Source organism: Pseudophryne corroboree, chromosome 2 (genome assembly GCF_028390025.1).
Source record: "Pseudophryne corroboree isolate aPseCor3 chromosome 2, aPseCor3.hap2, whole genome shotgun sequence".
Lineage (NCBI taxonomy): Eukaryota > Metazoa > Chordata > Amphibia > Anura > Myobatrachidae > Pseudophryne > Pseudophryne corroboree.
The window spans coordinates 943630202-943647554 of NC_086445.1; the positions used below are offsets into that span (position 1 = coordinate 943630202).

The following is a 17353-nucleotide window of genomic DNA, read 5'->3' on the forward strand; positions in this document are numbered from 1 at the left end:
AGTACCTCCAACAAGTCTCTAGTTGGCTCTGCAGTAATGATGGATACCGGAACCACGTTTCTCACCACCCAGGATGCCAAGGCCTCAGTTATCCGCTTTGCAGTAGGATGACTGCTGTGATATTTCATCTTCCTCGCAAAGGACTGTTGAACAGTCAATTGCTTACTGGAAGTAGTACAAGTGGGCTTACGACTTCCCCTCTGGGATGACCATCGACTCCCAGCGGCAACAACAGCAGCGCCAGCAGCAGTAGGCGTTACACGCAAGGATGCATCGGAGGAATCCCAGGCAGGAGAGGACTCGTCAGAATTGCCAGTGACATGGCCTGCAGGACTATTGGCATTCCTGGGGAAGGAGGAAATTGACACTGAGGGAGTTGGTGGGGTGGTTTGCGTGAGCTTGGTTACAAGAGGAAGGGATTTACTGGTCAGTGGACTGCTTCCGCTGTCACCCAAAGTTTTTGAACTTGTCACTGACTTATTATGAATGCGCTGCAGGTGACGTATAAGGGAGGATGTTCCGAGGTGGTTAACGTCCTTACCCCTACTTATTACAGCTTGACAAAGGGAACACACGGCTTGACACCTGTTGTCCGCATTTCTGGTGAAATACCTCCACACCGAAGAGCTGATTTTTTTGGTATTTTCACCTGGCATGTCAACGGCCATATTCCTCCCACGGACAACAGGTGTCTCCCCGGGTGCCTGACTTAAACAAACCACCTCACCATCAGAATCCTCCTGGTCAATTTCCTCCCCAGCGCCAGCAACACCCATATCCTCCTCATCCTGGTGTACTTCAACACTGACATCTTCAATCTGACTATCAGGAACTGGACTGCGGGTGCTCCTTCCAGCACTTGCAGGGGGCGTGCAAATGGTGGAAGGCGCATGCTCTTCACGTCCAGTGTTGGGAAGGTCAGGCATCGCAACCGACACAATTGGACTCTCCTTGTGGATTTGGGATTTCGAAGAATGCACAGTTCTTTGCTGTGCTGCTTTTGCCAGCTTGAGTCTTTTCATTTTTCTAGCGAGAGGCTGAGTGCTTCCATCCTCATGTGAAGCTGAACCACTAGCCATGAACATAGGCCAGGGCCTCAGCCGTTCCTTGCCACTCCGTGTGGTAAATGGCATATTGGCAAGTTTACGCTTCTCCTCCGACAATTTTATTTTAGGTTTTGGAGTCCTTTTTTTTCTGATATTTGGTGTTTTGGATTTGACATGCTCTGTACTATGACATTGGGCATCGGCCTTGGCAGACGACGTTGCTGGCATTTCATCGTCTCGGCCATGACTAGTGGCAGCAGCTTCAGCACGAGGTGGAAGTGGATCTTGATCTTTCCCTAATTTTGGAACCTCAACATTTTTGTTCTCCATATTTTAATAGGCACAACTAAAAGGCACCTCAGGTAAACAATGGAGATGGATACTAGTATACAATTATGGACTGCCTGCCGACTGCAGACACAGAGGTAGCCACAGCCGTGAACTACCGTACTGTACTGTGTCTGCAGCTAATATAGACTGGTTGATAAAGAGAAGATGTCTATGTAACTATGTATGTATAAAGAAGACTGAAAAAAATCCACGGTTAGGTGGTATACAATTATGGACGGACTGCCTGCTGAGTGCAGACACAGAGGTAGCCACAGCCGTGAACTACCGCACTGTACTGTGTCTGCAGCTAATATAGACTGGTTGATAAAGAGAAGATGTCTATGTAACTATGTATGTATAAAGAAGAATGAAAAAAAACCACGGTTAGGTGGTATACAATTATGGACGGACTGCCTGCCGAGTGCAGACACAGAGGTAGCCACAGCCGTGAACTACCGTACTGTACTGTGTCTGCAGCTAATATAGACTGGTTGATAAAGAGAAGATGTCTATGTAACTATGTATGTATAAAGAAGAATGAAAAAAATCCACGGTTAGGTGGTATTACAATTATGGACGGACTGCCTGCCGAGTGCAGAGACACAGAGGTAGCCACAGCCGTGAACTACCGTACTGTGTCTGCTGCGACTGGATGATAAATGATATAAAAAATATATATATATCACTACTGCAGCCGGACAGGTATATATTATATATTATATAATGACGGACCTGCTGGACACTGTCTGTCAGCAGAATGAGTTTTATTTATATAGAATAAAAAAAAAAAAAACACACAAGTGAAGTCACACGACGAGTGTTTAACTTTTTCAGGCAATCACAATATAAGTATACTACTAACTATACTGGTGGTCAGTGTGGTCAGGTCACTGGTCAGTCACACTGGCAGTGGCACTCCTGCAGCAAAAGTGTGCACTGTTTAATTTTAATATAATATGTACTCCTGGCTCCTGCTATAACCTATAACTGGCACTGCAGTAGTGCTCCCCAGTCTCCCCCACAATTATAAGCTGTGTGAGCTGAGCAGTCAGACAGATATATAATATATATAGATGATGCAGCACACTGGCCTGAGCCTGAGCAGTGCACACAGATATGGTATGTGACTGACTGAGTCACTGTGTGTATCGCTTTTTTCAGGCAGAGAACGGATATATTAAATAAACTGCACTGTGTGTCTGGTGGTCACTCACTATATAATATATTATGTACTCCTGGCTCCTGCTATAACCTATAACTGGCACTGCAGTAGTGCTCCCCAGTCTCCCCCACAATTATAAGCTGTGTGAGCTGAGCAGTCAGACAGATATATATAATATTATATATAGATAATAGATGATGCAGCACACTGGCCTGAGCCTGAGCAGTGCACACAGATATGGTATGTGACTGAGTCACTGTGTGCTGTGTATCGCTTTTTTCAGGCAGAGAACGGATTATAAAGTAAACTGCACTGTCCTCACTAGTAAACTCTCTCCACTCAGTCTCTACACTTCTACAGTAACAGTACTCCTCCTAGTCAGCTCCAGTAAATCTCTCTCAGTCTCTTATAATCTAAATGGAGAGGACGCCAGCCACGTCCTCTCCCTATCAATCTCAATGCACGTGTGAAAATGGCGGCGACGCGCGGCTCCTTATATAGAATCCGAGTCTCGCGATAGAATCCGAGCCTCGCGAGAATCCGACAGCGTCATGATGACGTTCGGGCGCGCTCGGGTTAACCGAGCAAGGCGGGAAGATCCGAGTCGCTCGGACCCGTGAAAAAAAACATGAAGTTCTGGCGGGTTCGGATTCAGAGAAACCGAACCCGCTCATCTCTAATCCAAATATTCCGAAATACGGAATATTCCGAAATACGGACTTTTTTGAGTGAGAGTGAGATAATTAAACCTTTGTTTTTTGATGGCTCAATGTACACAAACTTTGTTTAATACACAAAGTTATTAAAAATATTATATTAAATGACCTGCAGGCTGTGTGTATAAGGTGTATATGAAACATAAATGAATTGTGTGACTGTAGACACACTTTGTTTAATGCACAAAGTTATAAAAAATATTGGCTAAAATGACCTTCAGGCTGTGTGTATAAGGTGTATATGAAACATAAATGTATTCTGTGCTTAGACTTAGGTCCCATCACCATGATATCTCATTATGGTATGCAATTATTCCAAAATACGGAAAAATCCCATATCCAAAATACCTCTGGTCCCAAGCATTTTGGATAAGGGATACTCAACCTGTACTCGATTAGCGTTCATGCATGCAAGCTGTCATTATCTATTGAAGAACTAAAATGTTTGTGGATGGCAATAAATACAATGCATCCAAAAGTAGATGACAAACTCAGGATCTGGATGATAGGTTGACAGTTACTCGGTTGACAGTGAATAGATCAACATCATATTGTCGACGTGCATTAGGTCGACATGGTCAAAAGGATGACCATGGGTGACATCAAAAGGTCGACATGAGTTGTTGTTTTTTTTCTCCATTTATCCACACTTTACCAACCATGTGGACTCTAATAGGGACCTGTGTCGAATGCAGCGGTAGCAGTGCAAGGCACCTTGTCCGAAGCCGCTCGCCATGTGAGGGGACGTGGTAAACGTATTGGGGTTCCACATACTAATACGAAGAAAATGACACCAAAATTGACACAAAAAAACACATCATGTCGACCTTTACCATGTCGACGTTTTGGCAATGTCAAATTTGTGCATGATGACCTTTGGGGTCGACCTAGACACTGTTGCCCTTTTAACTGTCGACTTTGTACACCACACCCGGCAAACTCTATTAATACTGCGAGTTGGTCAAAATGCTTATCCAAACAATAGTGTTAAAGTATATTGTAATCAAGCAACTAAACGCTAAGGATTTACTAAGCCGCAGTTTATCAAAGACGTCGATGATCGCTGGTTTCGACTGATGGATTTAAAACGGCAACTGTAATAAATGCTAAATCAGGCTGGTTTATCATTTATCACCGTTACCGTTTTAAACAATCACGGACTCCTATAAACTGTGGCTTTATAAATCTACTCCTAAGAAGAGGGCAGTTTCAATTCTAGATACTGCGTGGTTGCAATGTTTGGCGACACCCATCACTGAGAACTACAGTACGCCATCATCACACATTTTACTGTGCATCTATACAAGTGGCGTATCTATAAAAGGTGCAGGGTATGCGGTGCACATTGGGCCCCTTGGACCCGGGTGACCCACACTGCATAACCTGTACTCATTTCTTCAATAATTATCTCTCCAGAGTCCCGCATTGGCAGTGCTGCACACATCACCAGGAAAATGGTGCAGCCCACATTTTCCCGAGCGTTTGTGCATGTGCAGTAGAAAAATGGGCGGAAAATAACCGCCGACCTGCACATGTGCAGTCAACTTTGGCACAGTGACAGTCTAACGAAAGCGCTGCCCAGCTGCCGGTTAGAAAGAAGGGGGCCTGAACAGAAACTGCACATGCTAATACGCCCCTGACCTATACCATGCTAGGTGCTCAGTAAAATGTGCGAGGTTGGTGGTTGTGAGGTGACGGTGTTCCCAGGGGCGTATTAAGAGAGGAGGGGACCCGTGTGCAATCTCTGTCCAGGCCCCCTACCCCTTTCTAGCCATCAGCGCAGAGACTCTGTCAGCACTAGGATTACTAGGAGACCCTAGCGCTGTGCCAGAGTCTAGTGCGAATGCATAGGTCTCTGGAAAAATGGTGCGGCTGCCATTTTCTAGGTGATTTTTTTTGCTGTGCATATGTGAAATACTAGGAAAATGTCTGTGGCTTGGGACTCTGGAGGGGTAAGTATTCAAGAAATGGGTAGAGGGTATGCGGTGTGGGCTTCAATGGACTCTTGAGTCCGTGTGCACTGCACACCTTGCGCCCATGATAGATACGCCACTGGGTTTTCCCAATGTAGTACCTGGGGTGGGTCTGGGGTGCGGTTCCCCCTGGATTGGTGGGACTGGGCTGCTTTGGGGTAGCACACTGCAAGATCTTATTAGCACCCCCTTAACACATTTGGTTCAGGTGCAGCTCGGTGTGCTGGGGGACACCAGGGGTTTATCCCCAATGTATTTCTAGCTCAGACTACCCCCTCCCTTTCATGCACCTGAACTGTATTTTCTAATTGATTTGAGCAACTTACATTTTGTTCTGTTCCCAATGTTTCCCCGGCACTTTGCGGCAATGGCTCTGAATTGAATTGTCCTCTTACAATACTACCTGCCCTCCAATGTGTATAAACTGAATAGGTGTTTCTGCTCGGTTAGATCATAGTTGTAAAGTGTGTGAAGCAATAACTCATCTTTTGCTTTTCAATGTGAGTCTAAACAACTGGATTAAAACAAAAAATTCTGATTGTCCACAGAAATGCAAATCGGAAACATTGATACATGTGTGGACAGCATCCACTTATTTGCGCTTAAACTAATTATCTTAAGACGACACAAAGACTGACCTTCCAATTAGGATGTAAACCACCACTGTGAGAAGGATAATTACGATTGCTGCTGAAATGCCAATCATTACAACTTGGCTATTCTCACTGGAAATGGAGAAAGCTGGAACAGTAACGGAATAAAAAAGTGTTAGTTCATCAGAAGTTACACATGACTGACTCTTCAGCACAAAGGAAGACACAAAGCATCACAATCCTATTACCAGAATTGGAGGAAACATTAAACGGAAGTCTTAAACGGAAACATTCCTTCAAAATAAAATCCCACACAGCAATCTGTTATGCATTGCTTTACGCCCGGCTAGGACCGTTGTGGTCCTCCAGCTGTTGTGTATCTACAAGATGCGATAGCTTACCCTTTTCTCATCCAAATTCTGTACCGAACATTGGAGTTATTCAGGTTGGTTAGCAAACCAAAAAAAGTAAGCTATTGGGCAAAACCATATTGCATTGCAGGTGGGGCAGATGTAACATGTGCAGAGAGAGTTAGATTTGGGTGGGGTGTGTTCAAACTGAAATTTAAATTGCAGTGTAACAATAAAGCAGACGGTATTTACCCTGCACAGAAACAATATAACCCACCAAAATCTAAATCTTTCTGCACATGTTATATCTGCCCCACCTGCAGTGCATATGGTTTTGCCCAATAGCTTACTTTTTTGGTTTGCTAACCAACCTGAATAACTCCCAATGTTCGGTACAGAATTTGGGTTGCTAACAAACCTGAATAGGGCCCATAGACCAGGGTATATGTAAAATTACCTTTCACATATATCCTGATCTATGTTGGGTAAACCCTCAATACACAGATATACAGTATCGTATTGACACAGTACAACTTTTTGTGATTTAATACACATAAAACCATGTACTACTTGTCTATGCTTTTCATTTAACCCAGGAGGGCTAAATATTGTAGGAGTGATTTATGTTCAAAAGGTAACATCCCAATTAACCGGCAGAGGATACAAGTGTATTAGCAAATCTCAACACAAATCTCTAATAAAAGGTCTCACAGTATATTAACCTAAACGATCCAACAGATGTACAGTCCAGATGTATAAATAGGGGTGTGGAGTACACTATACACAATAGACGCATCACACACGATTGACAGTAGAAAAGGAGCTGACTCAGAACTTTTTGTACGTTTTGACTAGTATTCCACGGGGATAGGGGCTTACTCCAAAACAATTATATAAAAAGAAAAGGCATGGTAATCACGAAGAAGCAGATTTGACATACTGTATAAAACAATTTCAGCATTTTCGTGCGCTGCCTTTCTCTAGGAATTAGATACGGTTGTGTGCGATGTAGATTTCATGTTTATTTTTTCATGTTTATGATATACTGTAGAAAAAAAACAGGGACACAACCAACATGGCTGGGCTCCAAACCAACATTTCAGAGAGGGTACAATCTAGCAATGCTGCATAGGGCAGCCTGATGCCCATTCCTCCATATGTCTTCCGTTTGTCTACGCTCATCGTTTTAGACTGTAAGCTCCACGAGCAAGGCTCTCCTCCCTTCTGTTCTCATTACCTACTTCTCCTACATACTAGCTACACTCCAAACCCCCTCCTTGGGCTCTCAGCCCCCAGACGCCATTCTTTTCTTGTTTTGGTTTCTTCAGAAGACCTAGGCCCTTTATCTGCGCCCACACCAATAGCTACAGGTTTCAGCTTACGCTAAATATTTCCATACCCTCCAACATTTCTCTGTGAAAAATCAGTACAGATGAGGTGAGTAGCCTTGGCCACGGGTAAAGGGGGGCGGCAGGGTGATCATCCCCGGCAGCCTCCCGATATATCTTGGGCCATCCTGGACGATCCCAGCCATGCCTGCGGGGTTGGACCAAATTGAATGTGCAGCACATTCAATCTGAAGGATCTGATCCGATGCTCATGGTAACGCGCATCGGGTCAGATCGGATCGGAAATGCCCGATTTCATCCGATATATCGGGCCTAATTCCCTGAAATCGGATGAAATCGGGCATTATCATCCTAGCGTATGGGGCCCTTTAGTCTGAGTCCTTATCTTTCCCTTATGTCTCTTTAGCATCTTCTCCCATTCTATCATCTTTAATATTTCCCAGCCCTCTCTTCACCTTTCACCCCCTCTTACTCCCACTCCTATCCTCTCTGTGCCGTCAGACTCTGCCATATTACATTTCTACAGTCTGTCTTCCCTGACTTTACTCATGTGTCGCCTCCCTCTTTCCCTCAGTCCCTGCCCTCTCTCTCATTGCTGTGAGACTGTGCTGTGTCTTGTCTGTGTCGCTCTCTCTGTCTCTCCGCCCAGGCTCTCTCCCCCATCTATGCTCCATCTTCTGTTTTCAGTTCCGTGTGCTGTGCTTTGCAGACAGCCATGGAGTGATGGAAAGGAGAGCTGCTTGTCACTGAGCAACGCTGCGGGAGTACGCAACCCCGCGACGCTGCTAAGAAATCCAGTACAAACCGGTCAAGTTGGAGGGTGTGTATTTCCACTGCACCCTTTGCATTAGTGGATGTGTTGAGAGTTGCAGTGTCATACAGAATGTTACTTGTCTGCTGTATTGTACTATACTATTTGACCCTTTTCTGTCTTATTGTTTTGCACTCTGTACAGCACTGCAGACCATTTGTGGTGCCCTATAAAACTGACAACTTCATTGAGAAAGCAGCAATTTAATTCCAAGCAGTGCTGGGCAGGGGATGCAGTCAATTTACCTACAATCAAAATACCGACGGACAAAATACCGACAACCATTGACCAACGGTCAAAATCTCGACAAGGTCACAATCACGACATGGTCAAAATATCGACATTTAAAATACAGACAAAGTCATAATACCAACATTTAAAATGTCGACAGGTCAAAAAGTTGACATGAGTTTTTGATGATTTTTTCATGGAAACCGACTTGTTCATACTTTACTATCCCAGTGGACCTGGAGTGGGAATATATGGCGAGAGCAGCAAGCCATGCGAGGGGACGCGGTACACTTATACGGTCCATGTCAACCTATGTTGACATACACACCAAAAAACAATGAAAAACTCTTGTCGACATTTTGACCTGTCGGCATTTTAAATGACGGTATTTTGACCTTGTCGGTACTTTAAATGTCGGTATTTTGACCTTGTCAGGATTTTGACCATCGGTCAATTGCTGACGGGATTTTGACCATCGGGATTTTGATTGTAGGTATTTCATTCTGATCCCTTGGGCTGACGGACACCTTTGATTTCCTGAAAACAGAGGTGACTGGGATGAATTACAGTAGTCCCTGCCCACAGTAGACCAGGCAGACTGGCTGCAATTCACAGCGGAGTATAAGAAACACTGCCGATGTTAAATGAAGTAATAGTTGGCTGGTTAATGAGGTACTAAAAAAATAATACAGCGTCGATGTCTCTTTAAATCCTAAAAAGCTGGTCACATTTTTCCAATAAATACAAAACCAGATCTGGCTATTGGCAACTTAACTCAAAGCAAAAACAGTGTAAAACCTAACCAAAACCGCTAAACCTCGTTTATTTGCAACCCAATTAATTTTTAAACATTATTTTTGTTCTAGGTAGGCGTGCCAAGCCTTTACTCTGTTGTTGTGCTACAGTTCACAAAGTATAGTTATCCTTGTAAAAAGAAAAAGTTTGCACTAAACGTTTATTTACAGTAATGACCTATTTAGCCATGTAAAAGAACAAGCAGATAATCGACTGTAATTCACATGTAAAAACACATGTGTAAATTAGGGCAGGAGACCAACACAGAATTGCTCTAACGATGTGACTGTGGGTGGCATATTGTATTTCACTTATAATGTATGTTTACAGGAGTTTGTGTTAGGACATACTTTTACACCCATCTACAGCTGGGGCTTTTCAACACTTGTGTAAGGAAAGAAGCACTTGGATAGTTAACAAATGATAAATACTTCAGGCCTTTTGGCAAAAACTGTGCTAAAACAGGTTGTTTTGTATATCTTAATGGATGAAATATCACAATTTCATCATTATCATTTTCACATATTATCTTTCACTGCAGCAATTTAAGGCTATTTAACCAAATATTCTGACTATAACTATAACAGACTAGCAATAGGACTTCCTGATGTGCAATATAATATATCCATAGTGTACAGCAAGAGGCCTAATTTATACAATTCTGTATCTGCTAGTATTATATATACACAATTATTATACTGTCTTATAATGCCATCTGTTAATATATATTGCGAGAGTTTGTCACTAGAGCAATGACCCCAGCTAACATATATTTCTCGATGCTTCAGTAATTCTATGTTTTAAGTAAAATATTGATTTAGATGTGTCCTCATACATCTTTGCTGCAGTCGCGCCAAACAGCCCCTCTTGGCACGCCAAGTCCTGTGAGACTCTGCTAATATTGGGCGTCTTTTGTGCCGAAAATGCATCTTAGTCACAACGCATTGCGGCTAGGACACACCAGGAGACTGTGTGGTTAATTTCATATGTGGCACTTGTAGATCTGTTTGCGACTGAGTCACATTGTGTTGCGACCAAGACATATTCTCGGCAAAAAAAGACGCCTGGTGTTAGTAGAGTTGCATGGGACCTGGTGGCTCACTGGGTCATCCCATCTGATGTGCAGCACATCAGATGGGGCGACTCCCATTGACGACTCACGTGCACATGTGTTTTAGAGTAAACACAGAGCGATATGGGTGACATATCGTTCCAATTCACGCTAGAATGCTATATCATCCAATATATGGCCTAATGTGTACCCAGCCTTAGAGATGTTCTAAACCAGTGGTTCTCTAACTCAGTACTCAGGACCCCAAACGGTTCATGTTTTCCAGGTTACCTAGCAGGTGCATAGGTACTGTATACTCATTACTCACTGACAGATTTGAAAAGATCCACAAGTGAAGCTAATGATTTCACTTGTGATTCTGTGAGGACACATGGAAAACATGAACTGTTTGGTGTCCTGAGGACTGAGTATAAGAACCTATATACTAAACCAATGTATATAGATGAAAAGCCTCAATCTCAAGAAACTGCATGGAAATAAATTTAATTGGGTCTACTGAGGTCGTTTTATATTACAAATGACTATAAAATGAAGCATAGAAATAAGTTATGAAGTCGAACCCTCCCACCTACATAAAAAAACCCAGCAATTTCAACTGAACATTTTGCACATGGTGTTAATATAGTAATAAATATGCGCCAACATTTTAGCAAATACCCATGTAAAACGGCCTGTTTGTTGCTATGATAAGACCACATGCAAAATGATTTTGCAGTTGCTTTCATATTTGGTCTGTTTTTGGTTCATTTTTATAACTAGGGTTTTATTGTGTTTTCTCGTGTGTTTTATGCGCATATTTCTATGCTGCATATTAAAGATATTTTCAAAATGACGAGACCTGAATGTTGCCAATAGAGGTCAAAAATGCAAATTTTCATGCACGTTGGAAAAAAGTAACAATCATTTACTTCTTGTTTTGTTTTAGTGTGATGTCTCATTTTTATTGCTTGGCCACAGAAGCAGATGTTACAGGGTAAATTTACTAACACTTCTAAAGCAGAAAATTGTTCATGTTTCCCATAGTAACCAATCAAATCTAAAAGGCACTAGCATCTGATTGGTTGCTTTGGGCAACATCACTAATTCTCTGCTTTAGAAGCTTTAGTAAGTTTACCCCTACGTCTCATCCCATTGCAGAGTTGAAGAATACTAATTTGGGGGATTTAATAGATAATTACATAAATATGTCCCTTATAGTAATATAAAATTATGTTACTTGTCCTTTCTGCCTTGGCTTTTATCATGTCACACTTTTATATCCATCTATCTACCTATCTATCTATCTATCTATCTATCTATCTATCTATCTATCTATCTATCTATCTATCTATCTATCTATCTATCTATCTATCTATCTACCTATCTATCTATCTATCTATCTATCTATCTATCTATCTATCTATCTATCTATCTATCTGTTTTTCATTTTGTTTTGTTATTCTTTTATTTCATGAAACGTTTGGAGGTTGACACATACTTGCTGAAAAACACTTAGAATTTATTGTGTATGCTTTTTTTTGTGTTTTTACTACTCTCAGATGTAATGGACTGTTAAGGAGTGTATGACAATAAAATGATATAAAACAAAAATGCACCTCCGGGATAAACAGTAGGGCATAAAATTGCACCTGTACTTCTGCTAAATATTGCTGAGCAATCTGTGAATCTGACAAACCAGTTACGATATGATATTTAAGTGATCAGTACATGTTATAGATTTCTGGTTAATGAAAAAGCTCAACAATAAAAGATCACATTAAGGGTGAAATAGAATTATTAAAACTGCTCCTAAATCTTTAATAAATAAAAATATAGAAAACCACTGTTTATCACTGTCACTTAATGTTCATTTTCTTTTAGGCATTACAACGGGTGATAACAGAACACAATTTATTTGAATTTATTTCAGGAAAAAATATAAAAATTGTTTATTTCAGTATGCTAGCCAAAAATATTTAATGTTTTGTATGATTTCAGTAATGTTTAAAGGGTATATATTACAGTATTAGCAGGATCCCAAAACTAACATTCCTTAGCAGTGTTGCAGTGAGCACTGTTTGCAGGGGCGGATCCAGAAGAAAATGAAAGGGGGGGCACCATGATAGGGAAACGGTAATAGTTATATTTACATGCACCCAAGGCACGCGTGCTCCCAGATAAGGGGTGTGGTATCACAGGGGGTGTGGCCTCACAGAATACGCCATCAGGTAATGATTGGCTGTAGGAGCGCATCCTGGTTTATTGCCAATGTTTCACCCTGATGAAAAGGCTGATTGGGCCTTGAAATGTTGGTCACCTGTTCCATAAGTTATGGAAGTCTGGAAGGCACCGCAGCACAATATAATTATTATAGTTTTTAGTTGGTGGTGGCAGGTGCAGCATACCTTGTTTTGGGCACTGCACTGAGACTCAGACTGCAGGACACGAACTGCTCATCTTTGATGAGCAGAAGCAGCCAGCTGGATCTCCAACAAGCAGCATAAGACATCTGCAGGACAGCCCTGTCACAATCACACGGGCCGCCTTCTCAAAGCTGAGCTGAGTGTGACTGCACCTAGCATGGTGGTAAAGGAAGTGGAGGAGGAAGCGCTGGGATTATTGTGCGGTGCAGTGAGGGTTGATGAAGCCTTCTGTGCCGTCATAAGTAACAGTCTTACTCGATGCTGGCATTTGAACCCCGCGACTGGGCTGGACTCTGGCTGGCTGGCAGTGGGGGAGGTAGGTTGCGGTGTGAGCAGGGGGAGGCTGGAGCTGCAGCTCCAGCCTCCCCATTGGTTACCACACGGACTTGCTGTTAGAGCCGCGACGGGTCCTAGTGCTTGCCGACTCTTTTAGCAAATCTGACTGACAGAAATAGCAGTAGTGCTGCTGCTGTTCTCCTTTTGAAAAAACAAAAAGAAGTCAGAAATGACATGGAGGGGGGGGCACGGGGGCCGAGTGCCCCCCCTCCCCCCCTCCGGATCCGCCTATGAATGTTTGTCTCTGTGGGGCTCCTTCTACTCTATAGAACTGAGCACTAACGTACCTCCTGGACTGACTGCCCATGTGTCATGTTCTGACTGCCATATCCTAAAAAGCTGCCATGTGACAAAAATACCCAGATATTAGAGCTATAGAAGGGGCTAGGCTTATTTGTATACATTTCCCTATCATCGTATTATCCCCAAAGGCTAAATCCGGCCCTGCCAGCTTCTATACTACACCCAGTCTGAACACTGCAGCGTTATGTATGTGATGTATGGGCTTTTTGCATTATAGTGCGCCAGGTGTTTTCTCTGATGATCTGGGTGGAGTATAAATGTAGGCGTGTTATGGATCATTCATCCCTGCAAGAAATGCTATTGCCTAGATAAACAGAACAGAGACTAAAAATACAGCAAAATAATATGTCTAAAGTTGTGTACAGAACACACGGATACCTACAGTCAGGACTTGTTTCAAACTCAAACTTCCGGCTGTTTGATCCATATCCGGCCGCTGTCCTGGCCCGAATTTGGAAAATATATGTGGTATCAGGCTTGAGACCAGTAATGGTGACGTTGGTGCCTCGGGCTCTCAGGATGGTGTAACTCGTTTCCTGTTCCTGCTTTTGGAAGAAAAAATTATTGTTAAAATCAATACAAACAGCATATTACAGTGCTGCAGTACATAATAGAGGTGTTTATTTTATGGGTTGAACCATATTCATTAGAATGTAGGCAATGGATTCACAACGAAATGGCAACATCGTAACTTTGTGTTTTACGCCTCAGTGATGTCACCAATTCCATGAGAGGTAAGTCACAGCATAGGCTGACCATCAAGAAATAGAATTGAGGCCCATTCGGTATGTAGACATTATTTAACTGTGGTAACGAAGATCTGGTTTTGTTAAAATTGAAAGCCATCGAACACATGAAATTAGATGACAGACGAGGTGATCTTGCCAATAAGCCAACCTGCAGGGAGATGATTTGGATTTATAAACTGGGCACTCTGGCACCGTCAGGTCTTAACGAGTGTTTAGAAGTCTCATCTCTTATTGATGAATCCAACAGATGGTCTTATTTTAATAACTGACTGTTCTATTAGTCTTTTAGGTATTTTATAGATTCAGTTGCTCTGAAGCTGGATAGATATAGTTTAAATCTTATATTTATTTGTTACATATACATATGACAGTCTACTCCTGCAATATTCTTATGCTAATGTAATAACTTTGTATATTCTATGAAGGAATCTTTTTCAATTTAATTCTGCTGTCTATAGTTCTGCTCTGTATTATTGTGCAGTTCCTTCATTGGTGCTGGTTTATGTTTATGGAGGTCCTAGCAAAGATGGAGCTGTCCATACAGCTGGCGGCCGCTATATAATAACTGAATTCAGCATAGATAGATATTGCTGGATACATGGTGGCTGCCATACTGATTTGTCACCATGAACTTCAAAACTTTATCGCCAACGATTATCTTAACCAAATGGATATTCGTTTTGCATTTGAAGCTATGTTCTCTAAAATAAAAGGGCTCTCATATTAAATTATTTGCGGTCTGGAAATAACAGTCAGATCCAGGTGCTGTAAGGAAGTGAAGTCACTTCCGATTTTACAGCTAGAGTGGAAATCACTGTTTAGTTTGTTATCTAGAAATAAGAGCTGTTCATCTAACAATCACCCCCTAAAGGAAATCTGGGATAGACGAAACGCGCTAGCTATCCCTGAAACTCTCTCAGCATCAACTGATACTTTTGGATACACTTTGGAAGATGTTTTGAGGCAGAGACTATGATTTTGATGTAACCTGAGGTATTTAGATATACCTTATGTTTTATACCTACATGTACAATCAATTTGTTTATTTTTAGAATTAAAAATGTGTGCAGTATTACACTATGGCGATTGTTTTATATTGAGGTATTTGGTTTTGTTTATAAAAGCTCTTTTCTCCGGCATTTTAGTGATGCGCAATATTCGCTTCTCTCAACTTTTTTTCAAAAAATAAGATCAACTCTGGCAAGCATTTTGTGTGCCTTCAGAGCTTGACTGGATTCTGCATCATTTAAATCTTAAACTGTACATTATTATTATTATTGTTGTTATTATTATTATTATTATTATTATTATTATTAACCGTTTCTTCTATAGCGCAGCAAACTCCCTTGCACTTTATAATTAGAAACAACTGTGATAAAACTAGAGATGAGCGGGTTCGGATTTAACGCCAGAATTAACGCCAGTTCGGTTTTATCTGGATTTTTCTTATTGGCTATCCAAAACACGTGACATCCGTGAGCCAATAAGATGGCGTTTTGAGAACCGAGTAAATCCAAGTAAAACCGAGCCCGCTCATCTCTAAATAAAACAAAACTGGGTAATGACATACAGTAATAGAGGTAGGAGGACCCTGCTTGTAAGCTTGTAATCTATAGGTGCACAATACTTACGATTAGGCATTCGCAATCTGTTATCGACTGATTGATTTTTGTTTATGGGCAGCAAGTAAGACCATGCATGCACAGTCTGAAATCGGATAAACTATGTGGTGCCCTTGCCTGACCTTATGGGCTCGCACATGCAAAATGCGCAAGAAAAGAAAAAAATCTGCTTCGCCACATCTTAGTGCTGATGCCAGGCCGATACAAGAAGGAGATTTACGCAGGACCCCTCCAGCGGGTGCTGCTATATTTAATACAATTGGGGGGTACAAATACTGTCAAAATAAGATTTTACTTACCGATAAATCTATTTCTCGGAGTCCGTAGTGGATGCTGGGGTTCCTGAAAGGACCATGGGGAATAGCGGCTCCGCAGGAGACAGGGCACAAAAAGTAAAGCTTTTCCGATCAGGTGGTGTGCACTGGCTCCTCCCCCTATGACCCTCCTCCAGACTCCAGTTAGGTACTGTGCCCGGACGAGCGTACACAATAAGGGAGGATTTTGAATCCCGGGTAAGACTCATACCAGCCACACCAATCACACCGTACAACTTGTGATCTAAACCCAGTTAACAGTATGATAACAGCGGAGCCTCTGAAAGATGGCTTCCTTCAACAATAACCCGAATTAGTTAACAATAACTATGTACAACTTATGCAGATAATCCGCACTTGGGATGGGCGCCCAGCATCCACTACGGACTCCGAGAAATAGATTTATCGGTAAGTAAAATCTTATTTTCTCTATCGTCCTAGTGGATGCTGGGGTTCCTGAAAGGACCATGGGGATTATACCAAAGCTCCCAAACGGGCGGGAGAGTGCGGATGACTCTGCAGCACCGAATGAGAGAACTCCAGGTCCTCCTTAGCCAGAGTATCAAATTTGTAAAATTTTACAAACGTGTTCTCCCCTGACCACGTAGCTGCTCGGCAAAGTTGTAATGCCGAGACCCCTCGGGCAGCCGCCCAAGATGAGCCCACCTTCCTTGTGGAGTGGGCCTTTACAGATTTAGGCTGTGGCAAGCCTGCCACAGAATGTGCAAGTTGGATTGTGCTACAGATCCAACGAGCAATCGTCTGTTTAGACGCAGGAGCACCCATCTTGTTGGGTGCATACAATATAAACAACGAGTCAGATTTTCTGACTCCAGCTGTCCTTGCAATATATATTTTTAATGCTCTGACAACGTCCAGTAACTTGGAGTCCTCCAAGTCACTTGTAGCCGCAGGCACTACAATAGGCTGGTTCAGATGAAATGCTGACACCACCTTAGGGAGAAAATGCGGACGAGTCCGCAGTTCTGCCCTGTCCGAATGGAAAATCAGATATGGGCTTTTGTAAGATAAAGCTGCCAATTCTGACACTCTCCTGGCAGAAGCCAGGGCTAGAAGCATGGTCACTTTCCATGTGAGATATTTCAAATCCACCTTTTTTAGTGGTTCAAACCAATGAGATTTTAGGAAGTCCAAAACCACATTTAGATCCCACGGTGCCACTGGAGGCACCACAGGAG

At 42.3% G+C, this 17353-nt stretch overlaps 1 protein-coding gene across 3 annotated transcripts in view; it reads right to left on the reverse strand.

Annotated features, from left to right (window-relative positions):
* Positions 1-17353, reverse strand: part of LOC135050119 (ephrin type-A receptor 3) — a 232495-nt gene that overhangs the window by 100559 nt on the left and 114583 nt on the right. For 2 of the 3 annotated variants that reach the window (XM_063956297.1, XM_063956295.1), the window contains exons 4-5: positions 13852-14014; positions 5866-5968 (exon numbers count right to left, since the gene is read on the reverse strand). In XM_063956297.1, coding sequence (XP_063812367.1) covers positions 5866-5968; positions 13852-14014 — 266 coding nt within the window. The remainder of the gene's footprint in view (positions 1-5865; positions 5969-13851; positions 14015-17353) is intronic. The other variant, XM_063956296.1, reaches the window with a different exon arrangement.